This window comes from Vigna unguiculata, chromosome 5, assembly GCF_004118075.2.
Source record: "Vigna unguiculata cultivar IT97K-499-35 chromosome 5, ASM411807v1, whole genome shotgun sequence".
NCBI lineage: Eukaryota > Viridiplantae > Streptophyta > Magnoliopsida > Fabales > Fabaceae > Vigna > Vigna unguiculata.
The window spans coordinates 30,966,810-30,994,042 of record NC_040283.1 but is presented as its reverse complement, the minus strand read 5'-3'; the positions used below and the strand labels follow the sequence as shown (position 1 = coordinate 30,994,042).

Below are 27,233 nucleotides of genomic sequence, written 5' to 3'. Positions count from 1 at the left end.
AAAAAATCAAATCATCTTCTCGATTGCTTTTTTCATATATCTTTAAAGAACTACGTAACCCTGATTTCTCATTTTGAATGAGAATACGTAGGACCAAGGTCAATCCTTGTCGGGCCCAAAAAAGTTAAAAAATATTTTTGTTTCTTTTTAGCATTTTTTGTCTTATTATTTTTGGGAAAATTAATATTTTGAAAACCACATCAACTTTGCATTTTTAATTAAAGGTACCGCCCTCGGGCGGGCGCGGTAGGGTGCTAACACCTTCCCTACGCGTAACCGACTCCCGGATCCAAAATCTGGTTTTTTGCAGACTTGTTTTATTTTTATGGTTTTCCATAGTTTTCCAGAATAACTATGGTGGCGACTCCAAATCTCTTTTAAACCCGTTTTCTTTTTTTCGGTTCGCCTTCCCGTCGCGATCCCGGTTGCGACACCATCCATCGTCTTGTTCAACATATCTTGATTTTCATTGAATATCCGAAGACGATGCCCATTAACTTTAAAAGTTCTTGCTGAAGATTCTTCCTTGATCTCCACTGCTGCATAAGGGAAGACTTCTGTAACAATGTATGGTCCTTCCCAAGTAGAACGCAACTTACCACTCATGTGACCAAGCTTGGATTTGTATAGTAACACTTTCTGGCCTACCTTGAAATCCTTTCTAGCCACAAGCTTTTGGTCATGGAACTTCTTGGTTTTCTCTTTGTAGAACTTTGAATTTTCATAGGCTGCAAGCCTAATCTCCTCTAGTTCTTGCAACTGAAGCTTTCGTTCATTTCCTGCTTCTTCCAAATCCAAGTTGCATGCTTTCACGGCCCAATAGGCCCGATGTTCAATCTCCACAGGTAGATGACAAGCCTTTCCAAAAACCACCCTAAAAGGTGACATACCTATAGGTGTTTTGTAGGCTGTCCTGTGTGCCCAAAGTGCATCATCCAATCTTGTGGCCCAATCCTTTCGACTAGGCTTCACTACTTTCTCTAGTATCTTTTTAATCTCTCTGTTAGAGATCTCTGCTTGTCCATTGGTTTGGGGGTGATATGGTGTAGCAATGCGATGTGTCACCCCATACTTCTTCAACATGTTCTCAAGTAGCCTATTACAGAAATGAGTCCCCTGATCACTGATGATGGCTCGTGGTATCCCAAATCTGCAGAAAATGTTAGACCTAACAAAACTCATAACAACTCGAGAATCATTAGTCCTTGTAGCTATGGCTTCCACCCATTTGGAGACATAGTCTACAGCAAGCAAAATATAAGAAAACCCAAAAGAAGGAGGAAAAGGACCCATAAAATCAATACCCCAAATATCAAATACCTCACAATATAGCATGGGTTGTTGAGGCATTTCATCCCTTCTTGTAATGGATCTAGCTGGGTATTTAATTGAATTTGTGTGCTTAAAGAGTGATTTAATTGATAATTCTGATAATTAGGTTGTTTGAGCTCGTGTGATAAAAATGTCTTAAAAAGTGATTTTTAGCTGCATAAATTATTTTTGGATATTTTAACGTTTGTTGATGCAGCTGAAGTTAAGTTTTAAGCTCATTTAGAGGTGTGGAAATAAATTGATTAAAGCTTCATGACACCTTAAAGATAAATCAAAGAATAAGAAATTATAAAAAGCACAAAAATTCAGGCCAAGCATTGCATGAAGACGACAAGAAAAACTTGGAAAAGTGAAGAAGTTTGGCTAAACCAAGAAGAAAGGAACAAAAAAATTGGACCTTGCGGTTTTCTTTATCTTTATGATAGAAGATAATTTGGGAAAATATATCTTTAGATATTTTATTTGATATTTTTAAATAATTATCTTATTTAATTATATCATAGAATATTAAAAGATAATAACTACCGAATCTGTTTAAATATGACAAGATCTTCTTGAATCTTTTTAGTTACACAACAAACAAATATATCTTGAAGATATTGGATTATTTAGAAGATAATTTAAGGAGATTGCAAAGGGTTGATTTGGAAAATTAATACAAATACTAATTGGTGATAATTTATCATATATCTTTAATTAATTAATTAATTTAATTATATTAGATATTGATATTATCAACCAATTATATTTGTCAAACAGTCTATATCTCTCCAAATATTTTTAAATATTTATCTTTATCTTTATTTTAAAAGATATTTGAGAGATTTTAGCAACAGAAAAGCCCTGTCCAATTCCTATATAAAGAGACCAAGGGAGAAGCAGAAAAAAAACAAGCTGGGGACTTCGGAGTTTTGGAACCCTTAGGGGTGCCTAATTTCGTTTCCTTTCTCTCTCTTTTCTTCTCTCTATTCTTCTTTTGTATTCCATGGATTGCTAAACTTCTTGGGTTGATTCCATTGTAATTTCATTATGGATTCTCTCTATTCTTCTTTTGTATTCCATGGATTGCTAAACTTCTTGGGTTGATTCCATTGTAATTTCATTATGGATTCTGAGGTTAGAATGAAATAATTTCTTTGTTCTTTTTATTATTGTTGAGGTTTTAATTTATCTATGTCTTTTATCTTTGAATCACATAAAAAGTAATGATTTTAAATCTATATGCATATTGATCATATGAGTCAAGGGTTTTTAAATTTAATTGAGACTTTACTTTGATTTTATTTAGAAACTTTCACATGATTAAATGAGTTTTTACCAATAATTGAGACTTTACTTTGGTTAAAGGTATTTACTCTAATGAAAATTAATCGAGACTTTACTTTGATTAATTAAGCTTTTTATTTGGTGAGGAGATAAAAGAATAGACATGATTAGGCATAGTAAAATTTGATTGAGACTGTACTTTGATTGAATTTACTATGGATAATCTAAAAGTACTCACTTTTAATTGAGATTGTACTTTGGTTAAAAGTGAGAACGCCAACAAATTAATTGAGACTTTACATTGATTAATTTGCAAATCTACAACAGTAATTAATTGAGCAATAATCTTTAGATAACCGATGATGAATCTATTTTGAAAAAGCAATGGAATCAATCTATTTTCTTTACTATTGTTTATATCTTATTTTATCTTCTTATCTTTATCCTTCATATTTTTATAATTTTATTTGACTAACTCTTGTATAGTTTTATAAGAACTAACTTGTTAAAAATCAATTCCGTGTTCGTTGGGAGACGACTTTGGGTTACTTTACCCTTACTATTTTGTTGACTACTTTTTTAACAATACTTATAGATAAGTAGTATTAATTTGATCGCGTCAACGACAGTGTTATCAAATTTGGCGTTTACCCTTACTATTTTGTTGACTACTTTTTTAACAATACTTATAGATAAGTAGTATTAATTTGATCGCGTCAACGACAGTGTTATCAAATTTGGCGCCGTTGCCGGGGAACAAGGTTAGAATTTTTATCATTTTAGTTCTTATTTTTATTCTTTTGATTTTGATTTTTGATTTTTTCACTAACATTTTTTTTTCTCTCAATTTTTGTACTAACATTTTTTTTTCTTTAGTTATTTTATTTTATTTTATTTAGTTATTTTTTTTAAGCATAGTTTTTGTTTGAGGAATTTTGATGGGAAATTTGTGAAACTAGTTGGGAAAAACTTTGGCTAAGGAAAGACAAGGTACTTAAGTTGTCCATTGAGACGCACCTCTCTTTCCTGGAAGTCTACTCTGTAACACCCCCGGATCCTCTTGGGCTTACCAGGCATCCCACCTGCCACCCTCAAACCGGTTGTGTTAGGTCTGCAGCCCAATACACCCCAACCCATCACCCTTCTCCGTCCATTCATACTGGGTGGGTTGTTGCCAGTGGGAATCGAACCCCCAACCTGACCTTTAACACCTCTGGCTCACCAGCAGATGCTACCAGTTGCGCTAAGGGGAGCTATCTATATTTTTCTTGTATATGTGGTATGGTTATTGGTGTTATTGTGTTATAGAAATCTGAAAGATGTTCAAGTGTGAGATTTCTTAGTGATTGTTGATGCGAAAGTGGATAAAAAAAATTGTAGGGTCTGTTTTTTTTATTGTTTTCCTTTTGGGGTTGGAGGTGTTTTCATGGGTGAGTACGTCGGAAGATTTGGATTAGGGGGAAGTTGCATGAACACAAGTTGAAAAATAAATAATTAGGTAATTGAAGTGTAAAAGATCATTAGGATTTGGAAAGTTATTTATGTGAATTGGGTACAGTGGAATCCTTTCTGAAAAGACAAAAAAAATGAATCTAGAGGTGAATTAAAATTCTGGATTTCAAGATGTAGATATATTACATGTATTCATATAAAAGTATCAAAATGCAAGTATGATTTTCTATATTAATTATGCAGGAATATAGACAACGTGTGTGTATATATATAATATTATATTAGGCATTGTATCAAATAAAAGCTAATCTAATATGAATAATGGTGGGTTGATATTACGTTTTGGTCTCAAAAGAAAGTGGCAGCGTGTTTTGTGTATATATAATGTATTGCATAGTAATGTATATGATATAGTAAAGATATATTAAAGGCTTTTGTAGTTAAATTATTATTATGTTTGTGCAGTGATTAAGCCAGGGGTTGAAATTGTAAGTATGAAGTTTTATTAGGTGTTGATCGTTGGAATAATAAAAGGTTAATATGTATTGGTAGCAGTGTAAAATAGTGATCTATTAAGTGTGAAATAAGTTTATAAAATGGGTGCAGTCACGAAAAATTGGAGATCGTGAGAAGAATGGTTGCGAGGTGCAGAAGTTTTCTTTATGAGTTATATTATAAAAATAAATAAATAAATAAATAAGAATAAAAAAAATGACGATGTGATTAATGAAGGTGCAATAGAATTATGTAGTTGGTGCAGCACTTTTAAAAAAATATATATGATCCTAATATATACATGTGTATATATTATAAAGAAACATGTTGCAGAACATAGTTTCTGGTTTTGGATTGTATAATGTGAGGTTATATGACTGTGTTGATGTTAATTTTGGGTTGACATGAGGGTTTGGTTGGAAGGGGCTTTTGTAGGTACTGTTTGAGATGAATTTTGGATTTGGTATTAAAATATGCATTATTGTGTTGTTGTTTTAGAGCTCCTAAGAGTATTATTAACTCTTGGATAAACTCAAGTTTCAACTCAATCTCAATTGTGAATGTATTCATATATGTATGAATAATTGATGTATGGGATATGTGTTATTGTTTTTGGGAGTGCTTGGCACCTAGCGGCAAGAGGTTTTGCCAAGCGGTCTGCAACGCAACTTCGTCTGGCGGTGTCTAGGCAACGCCAGACAATAGCGTGCGAACAATGTATTATTTTGTAGCGTTTTACATCGATGGTCTTGAGAGTTTGGTTAGGGATATGCTGGACTACTTACGAGCGGGGAGGTTCGTAACGGAGATTTGAGATGCGTGATTGATGCGGGCGGGGAGGTCCGTATCTGTTGTACTCTTGTGTGGGGATACGAGCGGGGAGGTTCGTATGTTCCGTGCTCACACTTGAGGCTACTATGAGCAGGGAGGTTCATAGTAGGTGTTCACGCATGTTGGACTACGAGCGGGCAGGTTCGTAGAGTTGGACTACGGGCGGGGAGGTCCGTAGAGTTGGACCACGAGCGGGTAGGTTCGTGGGAGCATGATAATCCCTAAGGACCAAGGTTGTGCATGGATCTTTCTCATATAGGTTATGAGATTGGGGTATAATGTTATAAAAAGGTCGATAAACTAAAATTGACTAAGTTAGATTGGGTGAGGGTCAATTCTTATTATCTTATTATTTGTATAATTTTTCTTTCTCAGCTCACCCTTGCTTGTTTGTGTGTTTGTGTTTGGCGATGATCACGTGACTTGTTACGTGGGAGCAGACGTGAATTCAGGTGATCATGCTGATGCTTAGCAACAGAGCGGGGCTATCGATGGGGGATTTTCTTTATGCTATGCTTTCCTACCTTTTGTAATAGACATTATGATGTTTTATCCATTATGAACTTGTAATAAAGATGAGACAGTACGAATGGATTATAGCGAGACAAGTTTGAAATTTCCCGCGCTTGGGAATTTATTGAAATGTCTTATTTTCTTAAAGTATATTTTGTGAAAAATTAGTTTTATCTAGTAATATCCATCTGGGGTGTTACATTTGGTATCAGAGCATATGATTTCAAAATGATTTTTGGGCCTTGGGGAAGTGAGCTTATTGCGATTGTGAGATTAGTGTAAATTGACTGAATTGTAAGAGTTGTTGAGATATGTGTTATTGCATGGTGTGTATTGCTAATGCATTTTCAGAGATAACTTATAATGGTGTATGATACCTATGTACCAGAAACTAGGAAATGGCTGGTGGAAGAGGTAGAAGAATTGGTGCCAATAACTCAGCTGATGAAATTGCCCATGCTATTCACCGATTGGTTGACGCTATGCAGCCGCAACAGGTGGTGCTACCACAGCCTGCACCACGACCTGTCAGCATGGACGATTTCATGAGGCACAAACCAGCCAAATTCAATGGCGAGGCCACCCCTGATGACGCAGATGCGTGGATCAGGGAGTGCGAGAAGATATTCCGTGTACTAGGCTGCTCAGATGAACAGAAGCTGGCCTATGCCACCTTTCTCTTGGTGAGTGATGCAGAATACTGGTGGGTTGGCATGCAGCAACAGATGGGAACTAGGGAGGAGGAAGTGAGCTGGGAGAATTTCAAAAAGAGATTTCTGGAAAAGTATTTTCCAGATAGTGCTAAACATGAGAGGGAGGCTGAGTTCTTGACCTTACAGCAGGGCAATATGACTGTACAAGCTTACGTTAACCGATTTGAATATCTGGCGCAGTTTTACACACAGAATATCACAGAGGAATGGCGTTGTCGAAAATTTGAGAGGGGTCTACGACATGAACTGCTCAGGGTTCTGGTGCCACTCAGGATCCGAGAGTTTCCTCTCTTAGTGGAACAAGCGAAAAGTGTGGAACAGTTAGAGATGGGGCCTAGTCGAGTAGCCAGACCGCAGAGAAATGTTGTGGAGGCTAGACAACAAAAGAAGCCTTATAATCAACCTCAGACGTCGTCACACGGGTTGAAGTGTTTCCAGTGTGGGGGAGCACATTTAAAAAGAGACTGCCCCAGACTTACTCGTAAAGTAGGGAGTAGTGGAGGATGGCGGAAATGTTATGTGTGTGATCAACCTGGCCACTTTGCGGACAGGTGTCTCAATAAGAAAACGATCGCAGAGCCACGACCACAATTGCCTTCTACAGAGAGGCCAAGAGCAGCAGGGAGAGTGTTTGCGCTGACTAGCGCCGAGGCAAATCGATCAGGTAATCTTATACAAGATACGTGTGTAATGATGGGTCAGAATGTATGGGTGCTTTTTGATTCGGGAGCTTCGCATTCTTTTATTTCCAATACATGTGTGGGGAGGTTGGGATTAGAGGTTCATGACTTGGGGTGTGAGCTAGTGGTCTCGACACCGACGTCTGGGCAAGTTACAACCAGTACCAGTTGTGATGGATGCTCGATTGAAGTGGCGGGCCGAAGGTTCAAGGTGAACCTCATCTGCTTGCCGTTGGAGGATTTGGATGTGATATTGGGGATGGACTGGCTGTCCAATCACCATGTGGTAATGGATTGTGGGCGGCACAAATTGATATTCCCAGAAACTGAAGGGGTAAAATTGATCTCATCACAAGAAGCTATGAAAGAACTGAGAGAGGGAGCTACCTGTTACATGATGATAGCTCAGTCAGAGAAAAAGAGTAGTGAAGAACAGATCCGCGACATATCAGTGGTGGCTGATTTTGCGGATTTGTTTCCTGACAAAGTTCCTGGATTACCCCCAAGCAGGGATGTGGATTTCACGATCGACCTCATCCCTAGGGCAGGTCCAGTGTCTGTCGCCCCTTACAGGATGGCGCCAGCTGAATTAACTGAACTCAAGAAGCAGATAGAAGATCTGTTAGGGAAGAAATTCATCAGGCCAAGTGCATCACCATGGGGAGCCCCAGTACTACTGGTTAAGAAGAAAGACGGGAGTTCCAGACTATGCGTCAACTATCGTCAGTTAAACAAACTTACAATTAAGAACAAGTACCCGTTACCGCGGATAGATGATCTATTGGATCAGCTGCGAGGGGCTGGGGTGTTCTCAAAGATTGACTTGAGATCTGGGTATCATCATATTTTGGTCAAGCCTGAGGACGTACAAAAAACGGCATTCCAGTCTCGTTATGGACATTATGAATATGTCGTGATGCCGTTTGGGGTGACAAATGCTCCAGCGGTATTCATGGATTATATGAATCAGATATTCCGACAGTGTCTGGATAAGTTTGTTGTCGTGTTTATCGATGACATCCTCATTTACTCCAGAGATCGGGATGAACACGCTGAGCATCTGAGGGTGGTGTTGGAAATACTCAGGGAACATCAATTATATGGGAAATTATCAAAATGTGAGTTCTGGTTGAGCGAGGTCCAATTTCTTGGACATGTAATCTCGACTCATGGTATCGCAGTCGACCCTGCAAAAATAGAAGCCGTGTTGAAATGGGAACGGCCGCATACGGTGACAGAGGTAAGGAGTTTTCTGGGATTGGCTGGGTACTACCAGCGATTTATAGAAGGGTTCTCCAAAATGGTAAGTCCTTTAACGCAACTCACGCTAAAGGACAAACCTTTCTCATGGACGGACCAATGTGAGGCATGTTTTGAAGATATGAAGAAGAGACTGACCACGGCTCCAGTATTGGCTATTCCCGATACAACTCAAGCATTTGAAGTGTACTGCGATGCATCATACCAGGGGTTGGGATGTGTGTTAATGCAAGAGAAAAGGGCGGTAGCGTATGGTTCTCGACAGTTGAAGATCCACGAGAAGAATTATCCCACCCATGATCTGGAACTGGCTGCGGTAGTTTTTGCTCTTAAGACTTGGAGACATTACTTATATGGCTCCCAATTCCGAGTCTTTAGCGATCATAAGAGCTTAAGGTATTTATTTGATCAGAAAGAACTTAATATGAGGCAAAGGAGATGGATGGAGTACCTTAAAGATTACGATTTTGAACTCCTCTACCATCCAGGCAAGGCTAATGTGGTAGCCGATGCCTTGAGCAGGAAACAAGTGCATATGTCTTCACTAATGATGAAAGAATTGGAACTGATAGAGAAATTGCGTGATATGAATTTGGGTTTACAACTGGATTCTGATCATATCCGGTGCAGTATGTTAACAGTTACAAACACCTTCCTTGAGGAGATCCGAGAGGGGCAGGTGCATGATGCTGAATTACAACGGATTGTTGGATGGTTGGATGGTTGGGTACAGAGAAAGGAAAGGAATTCAAGATGGGGGCTGATGGCATCTTAAGATTTCGAGATCGGGTTTGTGTGCCAGGGAATTGGAGGATGAGAAGGAGAGTTCTGGATGAGGGACATAAGAGTCGCCTCAGTATCCATCCGGGTATGACGAAAATGTACAAGGATCTTAAGGAGTCATTCTGGTGGCCTGGGATGAAAACCGATGTGGCGGACTTTGTGGCAGCCTGTTTAGTGTGTCAGAAGGCTAAAATTGAGCACCAAAGGCCAGGAGGTACCCTAGAACCACTTGAGATACCTCAGTGGAAGTGGGATGGTATCTCTATGGATTTTGTGACTCACCTACCTCGATCTGTAAAAGGGCATGATGCCATTTGGGTAATAGTTGATAGACTCACCAAATGTGCGCACTTTTTACCAATCAATCTGAGGATGTCAATGGATAAACTCGCAGAGTTATACATCTGGGAGATTGTAAGATTACATGGGGTTCCAGCAAGTATAGTGTCAGATCGTGACCCGAGATTCACCTCGCGGTTTTGGCAATGTTTACAAGCAGCGCTGGGAACTCAACTAAGGATGAGTTCTGCATATCATCCTCAAACGGATGGTCAATCAGAAAGAACGATTCAGTCGCTAGAGATCTGCTTCGGGCATGTGTATTGGATCATTTGGGTAGTTGGAGTGAAGTACTTCCCTTGGTGGAATTTACTTACAATAACAGTTACCACTCAAGCATTGGAATGGCGCCCTACGAGGCATTATATGGGAGGAGATGTAGAACCCCACTATGTTGGTATAAGGATGGAGAGTCAGTGACCATTGGGCCAGAGTTGTTGCAACGGACGACAGAAAAAGTCAAACTGATTCAGGACAGGATGCGTGCGACTCAGAGTAGACAGAAGTCATATGCAAATAAAAGGAGGAGGCCGCTAGAATTCCAAGCGGGGGATCATGTGTTCCTACGAGTCACCCCGACTACAGGCATTGGGAGAGCAATCAAATCCAGAAAGTTAACGCCGAAGTTCATAGGGCCATATCAGATTAACAGGAGGATTGGACTGGTAGCCTATGAAATTGCGTTGCCACCACATCTAGCCAACTTACACAATGTGTTTCACGTGTCTCAGTTGCGTAAATACATTGCGGATCCCAGCCATGTGTTAGAGACCGATGATGTCCAGTTCAGGGATGATCTGACCCTGGACGTGAGACCGGTAAGCATAGTGGACTCTCAGGTCAAGAAGCTGAGAGGGAAGGAGATCCGGACAGTAAAGGTTCTTTGGGATGAGGCAACACAAGAAGCAACGTGGGAAATGGAGGACCTCATGAAGGAATCATATCCACAATTATTTCCTGGTAAGTGAAATTTTCGAGGACGAAAATTCTTTTGAGTTGGGAGTAATGTGAGATCCAAGAAATTCATAAAAATTAATAATTAATAGAGTATAAGAAATGAGGGGTTGAGACTACCATAAGAGAGTTCTTTGATAAATCCCAGACAAGAAACAATGTTAACCTAAGTGGTTTAGAGCACTTGATTATGTTGAGGGGACTTGGGTTCAAGTCCTGAGTATGTCATTAGTAGATTTATTTAATTCTGTTTTATTTTGCAATTATATCGTGAACGTGAAAGCATGAATTAGGTTCATACGAATGTGTGAATTAACAGGAATCATGTGATAGTTTGTTGGTGTGCATGTGTTTGATAGGTAGGAAGGATATGGGTTCGAATCTCGGCTAGAGTGAATATTATCCTTATGTTTTTACTATTTTGCCAAGTGGTTAAATGATCTAGAAACTGTAGAAATTCTCTGGAAATCAAAAAGGTAGCAGTTTAGGTGTAGTAATGGCTATTAAACTTTAAATTTAAATTAATTTTCGTTTTTATAATTTTTTTATTTATTTTGGGCTGAATTGGTGAGAGGGGGAGGAGTGAGTGAGAAAACAAAGAGTCATATTGTGTGGCTAGGGAGTTCTGAGAAATTGCAATTCAGAGAGGGAATTAGAGTGGAGGCAAGGAGGGGAGCTTTGGGAAACAAGAAAGAATTCATTTGGAATTGTTGAAGCTAAAACACCAGGTAAGGGGAGCTATCTATATTTTTCTTGTATATGTGGTATGGTTATTGGTGTTATTGTGTTATAGAAATCTGAAAGATGTTCAAGTGTGAGATTTCTTAGTGATTGTTGATGCGAAAGTGGATAAAAAAAATTGTAGGGTCTGTTTTTTTTATTGTTTTCCTTTTGGGGTTGGAGGTGTTTTCATGGGTGAGTACGTCGGAAGATTTGGATTAGGGGGAAGTTGCATGAACACAAGTTGAAAAATAAATAATTAGGTAATTGAAGTGTAAAAGATCATTAGGATTTGTAAAGTTATTTATGTGAATTGGGTACAGTGGAATCCTTTCTGAAAAGACAACAAAAATGAATCTAGAGGTGAATTAAAATTCTAGATTTCAAGATGTAGATATATTACATGTATTCATATAAAAGTATCAAAATGCAAGTGTGATTTTCTATATTAATTATGCAGGAATATAGACAACGTGTGTGTATATATATAATATTATATTAGGCATTGTATCAAATAAAAGCTAATCTAATATGAATAATGGTGGGTTGATATTACGTTTTGGTCTCAAAAGAAAGTGGCAGCGTGTTTTGTGTATATATAATGTATTGCATAGTAATGTATATGATATAGTAAAGATATATTAAAGGCTTTTGTAGTTAAATTATTATTATGTTTGTGCAGTGATTAAGCCAGGGGTTAAAATTGTAAGTATGAAGTTTTATTAGGTGTTGATCGTTGGAATAATAAAAGGTTAATATGTATTGGTAGCAGTGTAAAATAGTGATCTATTAAGTGTGAAATAAGTTTATAAAATGGGTGCAGTCACGAAAAATTGGAGATCATGAGAAGAATGGTTGCGAGGTGCAGAAGTTTTCTTTATGAGTTATATTATAAAAATAAATAAATAAATAAGAATAAAAAAAATGACGATGTGATTAATGAAGGTGCAATAGAATTATGTAGTTGGTGCAGCACTTTTAAAAAAATATATATGATCCTAATATATACATGTGTATATATTATAAAGAAACATGTTGCAGAATATAGTTTCTGGTTTTGGATTGTATAATGTGAGGTTATATGACTGTGTTGATGTTAATTTTGGGTTGACATGAGGGTTTGGTTGGAAGGGGCTTTTGTAGGTACTGTTTGAGATGAATTTTGGATTTGGTATTAAAATATGCATTATTGTGTTGTTGTTTTAGAGCTCCTAAGAGTATTATTAACTCTTGGATAAACTCAAGTTTCAACTCAATCTCAATTGTGAATGTATACATATATGTATGAATAATTGATGTATGGGATATGTGTTATTGTTTTTGGGAGTGCCTGGCACCTAGCGGCAAGAGGTTTTGCCAAGCGGTCTGCAACGCAACTTCGTCTGGCGGTGCCTAGGCAACGCCAGACAATAGCGTGCGAACAATGTATTATTTTGTAGCGTTTTACATCGATGGTCTTGAGAGTTTGGTCAGGGATATGCTGGACTAGTTACGAGCGGGGAGGTTCGTAACGGAGATTTGAGATGCGTGATTGATGCGGGCGGGGAGGTCTGTATCTGTTGTACTCTTGTGTGGGGATACGAGCGGGGAGGTTCGTATGTTCCGTGCTCACACTTGAGGCTACTATGAGCATGGAGGTTCATAGTAGGTGTTCACGCATGTTGGACTACGAGCGGGCAGGTTCGTAGAGTTGGACTACGGGCGGGGAGGTCCGTAGAGTTGGACCACGAGCGGGTAGGTTCGTGGGAGCATGATAATCCCTAAGGACCAAGGTTGTGCATGGATCTTTCTCATATAGGTTATGAGATTGGGGTATAATGTTATAAAAAGGTCGATAAACTAAAATTGACTAAGTTAGATTGGGTGAGGGTCAATTCTTATTATCTTATTATTTGTATAATTTTTCTTTCTCAGCTCACCCTTGCTTGTTTGTGTGTTTGTGTTTGGCGATGATCACGTGACTTGTTACGTGGGAGCAGACGTGAATTCAGGTGATCATGCTGATGCTTAGCAACAGAGCGGGGCTATCGATGGGGGATTTTCTTTATGCTATGCTTTCCTACCTTTTGTAATAGACATTATGATGTTTTATCCATTATGAACTTGTAATAAAGATGAGACAGTACGAATGGATTATAGCGAGACAAGTTTGAAATTTCCCGCGCTTGGGAATTTATTGAAATGTCTGATTTTCTTAAAGTATATTTTGTGAAAAATTAGTTTTATCTAGTAATATCCATCTGGGGTGTTACATACTCAACAAGCTTTCAACTTATTTCTTTTAAGAAAACCTCTATCAAAAATGCAAAATAGTTTTTCATATGAAAATAATCAACAGTGTGATTTTCAAGTGAATTATGATTACTATCCACAGCAACCACGTGATTCATATGATTATCAACAAAAAATTGTCAAACCTACTTCTGCACCTGATATCAGTGGGTTAACTTTATGACAATTTAATGATCTATATCCTAGATCATCTTTTTTGGGACATGAGCAACAACCATATTCTGAGTGTCCACCTCAGCAATCATATGTTCCAAATAGTTTTCAGCAACAATATGTACCACCACAGCAATTTGAAGCAACGAATGGACCATCCTACAAAGAAGTTATGATACTAATGGGCGAAGTTATAGGGAAATTAGAGTCCATGGATGAAAGGTTGCGAGTTGATCAAAGATGCAGAAATATTGAGCAAGAGTGGTACGAAAATAAGCAAATACTGTCTGATATGTTGAGGGATGCAAGTAAGAACAACTTCATAGAATTACTTGTAACTGTTAATACTACCCCTCAACCCCATCAAAGATTTCCTGAAAATCCAGATTTTAACAAACTTCGTCATGAAATCAAAGATGTGCTTCTGAAGTTGGCCATCAGAGCTGAACAAATGTCTGAAGATTTGAGTCAGCTAATGAATGATGCATTGAGAAAGGTCACTTTGGAAGATATGATGAATATGATGACTAAAATGATGAAGATGAATCAGACAGATCAGAAAGAGATGATGAATGCCACCACACAAAGCTTGCAGAGTCAGTTTGAAAAATCAATAGCGGAATCACATCACATTGATATATCTACTGATGGATATAATGATTGTCACAGTAATATGTCTACTGATGGACATATTAAGGATGTTGCTGAAGTTGATGAAGAAATTAAAGATTCTCACACAAACATATCTACTGATGGATATGTTGACGATGCTCCATGTGAATATAAAGTTGTACCTGTTGATGATGTTATGAGTACAAATGATCATTTTCAAGAGCAAAGTTGTGAGAACAATACAATGGAGAAACCAAGTGCAGTTGAAGAGAAAACAGTATTCGAAGATGCATCTAAAGCATCTACTATTGCAACTGACTTGGTTAATGATGAAGTAGTAGAGTCAACAACACTAGGTGAAAATTTTTGCTCAGAAGATGAGATTATGAGGATTACTGATGATCCACTTAACCATCCGAATGCACCTGATGATGCTCAAGTTGAGTTGAAGCCACACACTCCATACATCAAGTTTATTGATGTGAATGATGCAAATAAGTTTTCAGTGGTTATCTTTGCTGACATGGCTGCAGAAAAAGAAGAAAGGTTGCTACAACAGGTAAACAGGTTAAATTCAAATTCTTTTGAAAGCATTGTTGATAAAAAATTTAAATTGCATGCATATTTGTTTTTTGTTTTTGATTTTAATAAAAAATATAAAAAATTTCAAAAATATGTTTTTTTGTTTTTAGTTTTCATAAACTTCAAAAAGTAAAAATTAAAAAAATGGTACAAGCTAACTTGTACTTTATAAAATTAAAGAAAATAAATTTTGACATATGGCCAGATTGAGCCAGAAATCAAAAAAATTTTCGTTTCCTCCCCAAAATAAGTCCATCAAGGACAGTTTTTTTTTGAAATAAGTGAGGGGCAGACAAACTATAGCTAGGATTTTTTTTCTTTTTTATGTTTTTCAATTTTTTGTTTTTGTTTTCATTTAAAAAGAAAAAAATTGTGATTTCTTTTTGAGAAAATTGTGAAAGTATTAACTTTTTACAAAGGGAAACTTTTAAACAATATGTCTCATAAGAAATCCACAAAAATATTTCCCTGCTTTCAATAAAACATATTGACATTGGATTTTGGGATTTGATTCAGTAATTGGGATGATCATAATTCTGGAAAAATAAAAGTCATGTTGATATGAGTGGTTTGTTTCTATGAATTTCTAATTGAGTTGATTTGAGAATTTCTTGATTAAATCTTTTGTGAAAGAATTTGACCTTGTGAGTCTTGAGCCTTAATGTAAAGGATGAACTGCCATATGTCATTCCTATTTTTTTCTTGAGTGACTTGCTCATGTTTGTTTATACTCAAATGTTTAGCTTGAGTCTTTTGTTTTGCATCTTAGGTGAATATGCATGATTTGATATGATTGAGGCATTTCTTATTTTTAGCTACTTGGCCAAATAAGCCCACCTTGATATTAATCCATTGGTAGCCCCTTTGAGCTTTAAACCTCTTTTTCTTGTTTTAAGCCTATTGCATAACCTTGAAAAGAAAAAGACTATATTCTACCTTAGGAAGAAAGAAGGAGCTAATGGATTGTGTTCAGGAATGGTTGAGGAATAAAGTGTGTGGGTGAGTACCTCACCCACAAATTAATAAAAATGGCAAAAGGAAAAATTGTTGATGAAGTGTTGAAATAATTGCTTTCTAAAAAAAAGAGAGAGCAACAAAGCAATAAATGAAAAGGAGTTGCTTTTGAAATTATGCTCCATTATCTTTCTATATTTTAATTTCAAAATCCCAAAAATCTTAAATTTTTTCCTACCTTTGCCTTAGCCCCATTATAACTTGTGAAAAGTCCTCATGATCTTTGAATGCATATTTTCTAAAAGTTTATGAATATTAGAGTCTTGTTAAGTATTATGAGAGTTTACTTACATGAGTATTTTGAGTGAAAACACAAGCCAAAACACTTGAGAGAATTTTGGTGAGAAAATACACATTTAACTTGAGTGCTTTCTTTCATAATTGATTGTCTTGTGAATTCAAAAGATTAACTCATGTGTGAAAAATAGAACCTTTCTGTTTGTATATACATGATAATTTGATCTCTAGAGTATTGAATTGTCTCCAGTGATGTTCATTCCTTTGATCCAGTGTTGATGTGAAATAAAATACCTCAGATTAAGTTTTGAAATTGTTTGATTTTGCCCAGGAGTGCAAAAGGATAAGTGTGTGGGTATGATGAGTGCGTATTTTTGCCCTCATTTAATGTTTAATTCTGGGTATTTAATTGAATTTGTGTGCTTAAAGAGTGATTTAATTGATAATTCTGATAATTAGGTTGTTTGAGCTCGTGTGATAAAAATGTCTTAAAAAGTGATTTTTAGCTGCATAAATTATTTTTGGATATTTTAACGTTTGTTGATGCAGCTGAAGTTAAGTTTTAAGCTCATTTAGAGGTGTGGAAATAAATTGATTAAAGCTTCATGACACCTTAAAGATAAATCAAAGAATAAGAAATTATAAAAAGCACAAAAATTCAGGTCAAGCATTGCATGAAGACGACAAGAAAAACTTGGAAAAGTGAAGAAGTTTGGCTAAACCAAGAAGAAAGGAACAAAAAAATTGGACCTTGCGGTTTTCTTTATCTTTATGATAGAAGATAATTTGGGAAAATATATCTTTAGATATTTTATTTGATATTTTTAAATAATTATCTTATTTAATTATATCATAGAATATTAAAAGATAATAACTACCGAATCTGTTTAAATATGACAAGATCTTCTTGAATCTTTTTAGTTACACAACAAACAAATATATCTTGAAGATATTGGATTATTTAGAAGATAATTTAAGGAGATTGCAAAGGGTTGATTTGGAAAATTAATACAAATACTAATTGGTGATAATTTATCATATATCTTTAATTAATTAATTAATTTAATTATATTAGATATTGATATTATCAACCAATTATATTTGTCAAACAGTCTATATCTCTCCAAATATTTTTAAATATTTATCTTTATCTTTATTTTAAAAGATATTTGAGAGATTTTAGCAACAGAAAAGCCTTGTCCAATTCCTATATAAAGAGACCAAGGGAGAAGCAGAAAAAAAACAAGCTGGGGACTTCGGAGTTTTGGAACCCTTAGGGGTGCCTAATTTCGTTTCCTTTCTCTCTCTTTTCTTCTCTCTATTCTTCTTTTGTATTCCATGGATTGCTAAACTTCTTGGGTTGATTCCATTGTAATTTCATTATGGATTCTGAGGTTAGAATGAAATAATTTCTTTGTTCTTTTTATTATTGTTGAGGTTTTAATTTATCTATGTCTTTTATCTTTGAATCACATAAAAAGTAATGATTTTAAATCTATATGCATATTGATCATATGAGTCAAGGGTTTTTAAATTTAATTGAGACTTTACTTTGATTTTATTTAGAAACTTTCACATGATTAAATGAGTTTTTACCAATAATTGAGACTTTACTTTGGCTAAAGGTATTTACTCTAATGAAAATTAATCGAGACTTTACTTTGATTAATTAAGCTTTTTATTTGGTGAGGAGATAAAAGAATAGACATGATTAGGCATAGTAAAATTTGATTGAGACTGTACTTTGATTGAATTTACTATGGATAATCTAAAAGTTCTCACTTTTAATTGAGACTGTACTTTGGTTAAAAGTGAGAACGCCAACAAATTAATTGAGACTTTACATTGATTAATTTGCAAATCTACAACAATAATTAATTGAGCAATAATCTTTAGATAACCGATGATGAATCTATTTTGAAAAAGCAATGGAATCAATCTATTTTCTTTACTATTGTTTATATCTTATTTTATCTTCTTATCTTTATCCTTCATATTTTTATAATTTTATTTGACTAACTCTTGTATAGTTTTATAAGAACTAACTTGTTAAAAATCAATTCCGTGTTCGTTGGGAGACGACTTTGGGTTACTTTACCCTTACTATTTTGTTGACTACTTTCTTAACAATACTGAAGTTGTTATAGATAAGTAGTATTAATTTGATCGCGTCAACGACAGCGTTATCACATGGGTTGTTGAGGCATTTCATCCCTTCTTGTAATGGATCTAGCTGCCCTTTGGCACTGCTCACAATTTTCATATACCCTCTGTGCATCTTTAAAAATAGTAGGCCAATATAATCCACAATCCAACACCTTCCTACCTGTTCTTTATGTGCCATAATGTCCACCAAAAGGAGACAAATGACAGAACTCAAGCACATGAGGTATCTTGATATCTGGAACACACCTCCTTATAACTTGGTCACTACCAATGCGCCATAAGATTGGGTCTTCCCAGATATAGTACTTTGCCTCACTTTTTAGCTTGATTCTTTCATATTTGGAGAAGGAAGGAGGAATAGCAGAAACAACCAAATAATTAACAATGTCAGCAAACCAAGGTTCAGGAAACATACCTTTCACAGCAGTCAATGCTAGGAGGACTTCATTAGGAAAGTCATCCTTAATAGGAATGTTATCTTCTCCATTTTCAATCCTGCTAAGATGATCGGCTACTAAGTTATGTGCTCCACTTCTGTCTAGAATCTCAATGTCAAACTCTTGGAGCAGTAACATCCATCTGATCAACCTTGGTTTCGAATCTGCTTTCTTCAGAAGGAATTTTAATGCTGCATGATCAGTATAAACAATTACCTTGGAACCAAGTATATACGGTCTGAATTTGTCCAAGGCAAACACAACAGCCAATAATTCCTTCTCAGTCATGGTGTAGTTAGCCTGCGCTGTGTCCAACGTTCTGGAAGCATAATATATCACATGTGATAGCTTCCCATCTTTTTGTGCAAGCACCGCTCCTACTGCAAAGTTTGATGCATCACACATCAGCTCGAATGGTAATGTCCAGTCAGGTGGCTGGATGATAGGAGTGGTGGTAAGCGCCTTTTTCAATGTATCAAACGCATCTTTGCACCTCTCTCCAAAGTCAAATACTACATCCTTTTGCAACAAGTTGGAGAGAGGGTTGGCTATCTTGCTGAAGTCCTGGATAAACCTCCTGTAAAATCCTGCATGTCCAAGAAAAGATCGAACCTCTTTCACAGAAGAGGGGTAAGGCAATTGTGAAATAATATCAATTTTAGCAGGATCTACAGATATACCATTCTTGGAAACAACGTGACCTAAAACTATACCTTGTTCCACCATAAAATGACATTTTTCAAAATTTAGAACAAGGTTAGTTTCTTCACATCTCTCCAAGACTCTAGCAAGATTAGACAAGCAGTGATCAAAAGATGAACCATATACACTAAAATCATCCATAAAAACCTCAATACAATGCTCCAACAAATCTGTAAAAATACTCATCATACATCGCTGAAATGTTCCAGGAGCATTGCAAAGGCCAAATGGCATTTTCCTATAAGCATATGTACCGAATGGACAAGTAAAAGTAGTCTTATGTTGATCCTCTGGGGCAATACAAATCTGAAAATACCCAGAGAATCCATTAAGAAAACAGTAATGAGACTTACCTGCCAATCGATCTAACATCTGGTCCATGAATGGTAAAGGAAAGTGGTCCTTCCTGGTGGCCTGGTTTAGTCTTCTATAATCAATACAGACCCTCCAGCTATTCTGAATACGAGTAGGAATCAACTCGTTCTTCTCATTCTTGACCACGGTGATCCCAGATTTCTTGGGGACCACATGTATAGGACTCACCCAAGTGCTGTCAGAAATGGGATATATAATACCTGCTTGTAGCAACTTGGTGACTTCTTTCTTCACAACCTCCATCAGTTGAGGATTCAGTCTCCTCTGAGGTTGCCTCATTGGCTTAGCATCCTCCTCCAAGAGTATTCTGTGCATGCAGAAAGAAGGACTAATACCAGGAATATCTGCCAAAGTCCAGCCTATTACTCGCTTGTGATATTTGATAACCTGCAATAGCTTTTGTTCCTGCTCGTTAGTAAGCAAGGCAGATATAATAACAGGGAGTTTCCCATCCCTCTCAAGATAAACATATTTCAAATGAGATGGTAAAGGTTTCAACTCCAAAGTGGGTGGCTGTTCCACAGATGGCAACATTTTACTGCCTAAGATAATTTCAGCCACCTCAGCATCACACTTGGACGCCACAAAGGTATCAAATAGTGACACCGCGTCCTCCATATCACCTGTTTTACAACTTTCTCTTTCGTCTAAAATTGAGCCCGAAATATTCGAAAAAGAAAAATCCAAAGAAGAAGAAAAACTAGATAAAACGTCCAAAAGTCCAAAAGCATAATTGTTCACTACATTACTCAATAAATCAATGCAAAACAAAGAATGGTCTTCAATTGGGTGCTTAATGGCTTCTAGCACATTGAACTGCACCTTCTCATCTCCTATCTCCATAGTCAAGGATCCTGCATGCACGTCTATCTTGGTACGTGCTGTCATCATGAATGGTTTTCCCAAGATGATTGTGGTTGAACTCATTCCTTCATCATCCTTCATGTCCAAGATATAGAAATCTACAGGAAAACTTAACTTGTCCACACGGACAAGCACATCTTCTAGCACACCTGCAGGGTTAACTGTGCTACGGTTGGCCAATTGAATGACCACACCAGTAGACTTAAGAGGTCCAAGATGAAGTGAAGTAAAAACAGATAAAGGCATTACATTAATGGAAGCTCCTAAATCTAACATAGCATTATCAAACTTAGTACTACCTATAATGCAGGGAACAGAAAACATACCTGGATCCTTACACTTTTGCGGCATTCTGACTACAGGCTTCTTAATTAAGCTAGAGACGTTTCTTCCCATGTTCACTACCTCTTTGTCCATAATACGCCTTTTATGTGTACATAATTCTTTGAGAAACTTGGCGTATTTAGGAATTTGTCTCACAGCATCCAACAAAGGAATGTTTATCTCCACTTTCTTGAAAGTATTCAGGATTTCTTTGTCTAACTCCTCCATCTTTTTAGTTTTTGGTTTCAAACGGTTTGGATAGGGAGGAGGAGGAGAATAAGGAAAAGGATTTTCAGAGGAAGTATTAGGGGATACCAACCTGGAGTTATCATTGGGAGCAAGCATCTCAGATGTTGCTTGTGTTGCTTCATCTAATCTTCCTCTTTCATTATTAGGTACAACTTCATTGTCCTTATCTTCATCTTCTTGGGTATCCCCAAGACCTTGTATTTGCTTACCCGATCTTAAAGTAATAGCACTTACATTTCTCGGGTTGATTACAGTTTGTGCAGGCAAATTGCTTGAGCCTTGTTGAGACTTCATCTGATTTAACTCATTTGCCATTTGTCCAATCTAGTTCTGCAAGTTTTGATTGGTTGCTTCCATCGTCTGTTTCAACTCATTGATTTGTCCCTTCATCATGTCAACCATCATTTTCATCATTGCCTCCATGTTTGAATCACCAGAGGTTGCCGCTAGTTGTGGTTGTTGCCTCTGTTGAGGTGGAACATAGACTTGTTGGTGTTGAGGCTGTTGATTTCCCCATTTCTGGCTGGGATATTCCTTCCAATCTGGGTTGTACTTGTTGGAGGACAAATCATGGTTGTATTGCTGCCGAGGTGGTCTATTATTGCCATAGATGTTTGCAGCATATGCCTGAGGTTGTTCATTGTCTAACGTCCCTGTCTCTTTTAACATAGAACAAGCCTCTGTAGGATGATTAGTAGAAGCACAAATTCCACATAAAGTAGAAGAGATAGGCTTTTTCTGTAAGTCTGTCAAGGTCCTTACCATGGTTGCTAAGTCATCCAACTTCCCTTCTAATTTCTTGTGATCTGCAACATATGAAACTTCTACTCCATGGGTTCCCTTCAATAGAGTTATAGAATTACTCCTTGTGGAAAATTGTTGATGGTTTGACGCCATAGTTTCAATCAATTGTCTTGCATTTGTTGGCGTTTTGTCCACCAATGACCCTCCACTTGCAGCATATATCATTTGTCTATCCATGATACTCAATCCCTCATAAAAGTACTGAATGAGGAGATGCTCGTTTATTTGGTGATGAGGACATGAAGCACATAACTTTTTGAATCTTTCCCAATACTCGTGAAGACTTTCTCTTTCTTGTTGCCTTATCCCATAAATATCTTTGCGAATAGCAACAACTCTAGATGCTGGAAAAAACTTTTCCAGAAATAATCTTTTCAGAGTCTCCCAGGTATTGATGGATCTTGGCGGAAGGCAGTATAACCAATTCTTAGCGGCATCTTGCAATGAGAATGGAAAAGCCTTAAGCTTGATATGTTCCTCTGTCACTGTTGTAGGTCTCATGGATGAACAAACAACATGAAATTCCTTCAAATGATGGTATGGGTCTTCTCCTGCTAATCCATGGAATTTGGGTAAAAGATGGATTAACCCAGACTTAAGCTCACATTCTCCATCTGGATATTGGATGCACATGTTTTGTGTAATTGCTGCATCCGGTGAAGCCAACTCTCTTATTGTTCTTTCTTCCATTCTATCTTCTTGAATTTCTGGTTCAGGTGATGGATCAGAAGATATGTTAATCACCGGAGGTGATTCTAGTGGTACACTTTCAGTGGTAGGTTCAGATGATGATGGTGCTCCTTCAGTAGAACACCTGAGTTCAAGTCTCCTACGTGATTTACGCAAGTTCCTTTCAAGTTCTGAATCAAGTTGATAGAATTGCCCCGGATTGGCCCGAGTCATGCACTATGCAGTCCACCTGAAAGTGAAAGTGTTTCCCTGTGTATTTTTTTTTCTCTTCCTATTCTTGTTTTGGAGAAAGATTTCAAGAAAGAAATGAGTTAAGATGTCGTTGGGTCTACTCCCAGGAAAGAGAGGTGCGTCACAGTGGACAACTTAAATACCAAGTTTTTCCTAGACAGAGTTTTCCAAACTAGTCTCAAAAAATTTCTTAAAAGAAATTCTTAATCAAAACAAAAATAGAACTTTGCTTGAAATATATTAACAGAAAACTAGATACTACAAAATAACAAACTATATCAAACGTATATGCGTAAAATAAAAAATAAAAATAAAAATAAAATAAAATAAAATAAATAAATAAAAACAGAATCAAAATAAAAGAAATACTAACCGTACTCCCCGGTAACGGTGCCAAATTTGATATCGCTGTCGTTAGGCGATCAAATTACCACTACTTTAGCAACTTCAGTATTGCCAGTTTGTAGTGAAGAAAATAGTTAGGGTTAAGATAACCCTGAGTCGTCTCACAATGAATACGAAATTGATCTCAAATATTTGATTCTCAAAAATGCAATTAAAACTAGCAACTATAACAATAGGGGGGTTTTGATATGCAAAGATAATGACACGGAAGATTGTAAACACAAGAATAGTAAATAGGTTAATTCCACTGCTTTTTCTAAATAAGATTCTTCATTGGTTATCTAGAGATTATTGTTAGATTAATTATTGTTGTTGTTTTACAAATCAATCAATGTAAAGACTCAATTCATTTGTTGGCATCCTCACTTTTAATCAAAGTACAGTCTCAATTAAAAGTGAGAATTATTAGATTGTCCATAGTAAATTCAATCAAAGTACAGTCTCAATTAATTTTACTATGCCTAATCATGTCTATTCCTTTGTTTCTTTACCAAATAGAAAACTTAATTAATCAAAGTAAAGTCTTGACTAATTTTAGTTAAAGTAATTACCTCTAATCAAATTAAAGTCTCAATTATTGGCAAAAACTTATTTAATCAAATGAAAGTTTCTAAACAAAATCAAAGTAAAGTCTCAATTTAATTTAAAAACCTTTTAACTCATATGATTAGCATGTATGTAGATTTTAAATCATTATTTTCTATTCGATTAAGAAGCAAAGGACATAGATAAACAAAAACCACAACAATAATCAAAATAACAAAACATATAAATTCATCTAACCTCAGAATCCATTTAAGAAATTACAGTGGAATCAACCCTAAAAGTTTAGCCCTCCATGGCTTTGATGGAATACATGATGATATGAAAGAAAGAAAATAAAAGAAAGAATGAGAGATGTGGTGGAGATGGTATCTGCCAAAACCAGAGAGTTCTAAGTGTCTAAGCTGTCAGTTGTAAATTGTCAGTCCCTTCTGCTCCCTTAAGTCTCTTTATATAGGCTTCAACTGGACTTTGGGCTTTATCTGTCAGTTACTAAAATCTTTTATTTTTATTTAATTAATTAGCAACTTAATTCCTGTCCAATTTCCAATTCTGCCCTTCTCATTTAACCATATTTGCAGTTTTGACCAGAGTTGACTGCTAACTTTGACCAGTTGACCAGAGTTGACCAGAGTTGACCAGTTTTGACCATTTCAGTGTCCATTGAGAGACTGCCACGTGTCAGCTCTTCCAAATCAGATTTCTCTCTCCTTCCTTAGGGTATGTTCCTCCTTTGACGGCTGAAACGTGATGGTGGCAGCGGCAAAGCTCGCGGACTGCTACTATTCATGGTGGCTGCGGCAAAGCTCGCGGTGGTTGCAGGTGGGTGGCTGTTGGTTCCGGCGAAGTGTTGCAGGTTCGTGGCTGCTGGTGCGCGGTGGTTCAAGCGAAGGTGGCGGAGGTTTGTGTGTCTGGTTCGATCTGCGGTGGTGACTGCGAAAATGGAGCAGGTGCAATGGTGCGGAGCGTGAACGAAGAGGATGGTTGTTGTGGTGGTCGCCATGGTTGTGCGCGAGGAAGAATAACTCGCTGGTGGCTCGCGCGTTTGCAGGTGCAGTGGCGTCGCGATGATGGTGGCGCTGCGGAGAAGGCGCCGCTGGTTCGTGGTGGTGGTGCGCGGAGCTGCAATGGTGGTAGAAAACAGCGGCGCGAATGGAAGAAGATGGTGGTGTTCGGATTGGTTGCTACTGTGGTGCGGAGAAGGTGCGACGCGGTGGCCGGAAGAGGTGCGACGCGGGGACGATGGAACGCTGCCATGGCTGACGCGCTGTGGAGAAGATGGAGGCGGCAGATGCAGTTTCGTGGTGGTGGTGCACGGAGCAGTAGCTGCCTTGGTGGTCGTGAGTATGGTGCGCGATGGTGGTGCGGTGGCCGGCGAGATTGGCGGCGGCGGCTGTGTGGAGGGTGGAAGGGAAATTAGGGTTAGGGTTTCATGTGTGAGATGGAGGAGATGATGACGTGGCAAGATCTGAGTGGTCAATTTGGTGAGTGGAGGATTATGACACGTGGCAGCTTATGGTTGGCTAATTTTAAAAGGTGAGGATTGCCACATGGCATAATCTGGTTGAGTGGAGTTTAAGTGGTAGGAGGGGTGCAACTTAGTGAAAACTGGGGGTGCAGAACAGGTTTTTGGTGGTCCACTTTGTAGGAGTGTGCAAATAAAATCTAGGGGTGCATTTAGCTCCTGATTTATTCTTTTTCAGAATTTCTTGATTTTGGACTTATTTTGTAACTTTGAATATTTTAAAATCACACTATTAGTTGACCAAAAATCAATTCCAGCTGCATTAACAAACGTTAGAATATCCAATAATATTTTATGCAACTAAAATCAATTTTTACGCCACTTTTACCAAACTTACTCAATAAATCCAATAATCACAAATCCTAATTAAATCAATCTTTAAGCACAGAAAATTTAATTAAATCCCCAAATTTAAATATTAAATGAGGGCAAAAATTTGAACTCATCAATCATTAATGGGTGTAATTTCATTTCAAAAGCCATTACTACTTGAGTTTTCCAGTCAATGATGAAGGATCGTCTCGGATTTGCGGGTAAATTTCTTCTTGAACGAAAATGGGTATAAACCGTAGAACGAAAATGGGAGAAAATGGAGGACGTCGATTGGGGGTTTTGTGGAACAGGAGGAAATCACGCCACTTGGAGGAGGTTCCAAGATAATTGAGGAAGATTCACAACTTTGAATAAGAGATTTAACGATAAGGATTAGTGGTTCGAAGAAGAACCTCGAGACTTGAGAGAAAAAACTCAATGTTTCATAATACTCAAATCTGAATACAAATGTGTCTCACAAGAGCTTATATACTATGGGCCAGAACACCAAAAAATCAAACACAACTAAAGGTTCGATAAAGCTCAAACAAAAACATTACAAAAATTACAAAAAAAGTTGTTATTCCACTATACGAAGCTAATTTGAGATCTCTTTGAAGATCCTAGGCATGATTCCATCATTTGTTTTCTTAATCCCTTGACGGTCATGAACCACCTCCATCAGCCCCTCTATCTGCCTTCAAGACGGCTATCTGGTCTTTCCAATTCATGCCAATATGAAATTTGGCAAAAAGAATGTTATTTTTGTGTAGGCCAAGGTTCAAACACACAACCATTCAATTTCCAAAGTAAGTGCACAACCAATTCAACGAATTAATGTTTCATGATACTTTCCTAAAATTCTAGGATTATATTATCACCCATCATGATCAAGCATATTATTATTAAAAATAATAAATAATAAAACCACACACAATTGACATACACAGGACTTGAACCCAGGGAATCAATGAAAAAATAATCAGTTTGCAGTAATTTTGTGAGTATTTATGTGTGTTAGTTGAACCGTAGTGAGTTATGGAGAGAGATTTTGTTTTGGTGTCTAGAGTTGTGGTGTGGTCCGTGCTGAGCAAAAGATAATAAGCGATAAAATGGTGATTAAAGAATATAAAATATTATCCTATTGGTATCAATTTTGTTGTGTGATGATGGATTCTTATAGGCTCTTTGATCTTCAAGAATTAGGGAGGAAATCTTTGGAAATGGTAAAAGGCCAATTGCATGCCTCACAACAATAATTTCAACTTTCAAGATGACCAAGAAAGCCATTAAAGATGATGACACGAAAGATGAATTTGTTGAGACAATTGTTTCATTGCTAGAACGATTTTCTAAGTTAGAAGGAACCCTTCAAACT

The 27,233-nt window shown here is 37.0% G+C and overlaps 1 protein-coding gene across 1 annotated transcript; it reads right to left on the bottom strand.

Moving 5' to 3' along the window:
• Positions 1-531: 531 nt before the first annotated feature.
• On the bottom strand, positions 532-19,557 carry LOC114183440 (uncharacterized protein K02A2.6-like; the record flags this gene model as incomplete). Its single annotated transcript, XM_028070459.1, has 3 exons — positions 19,150-19,557; positions 18,600-18,753; positions 532-1,376 (listed from the first exon to the last, which is right to left on the bottom strand). Coding segments are annotated over exons 1-3 (1,407 nt in total), but the record flags the coding sequence as incomplete, so codon positions are not given.
• Between the last annotated feature and the right edge of the window lie 7,676 nt (positions 19,558-27,233).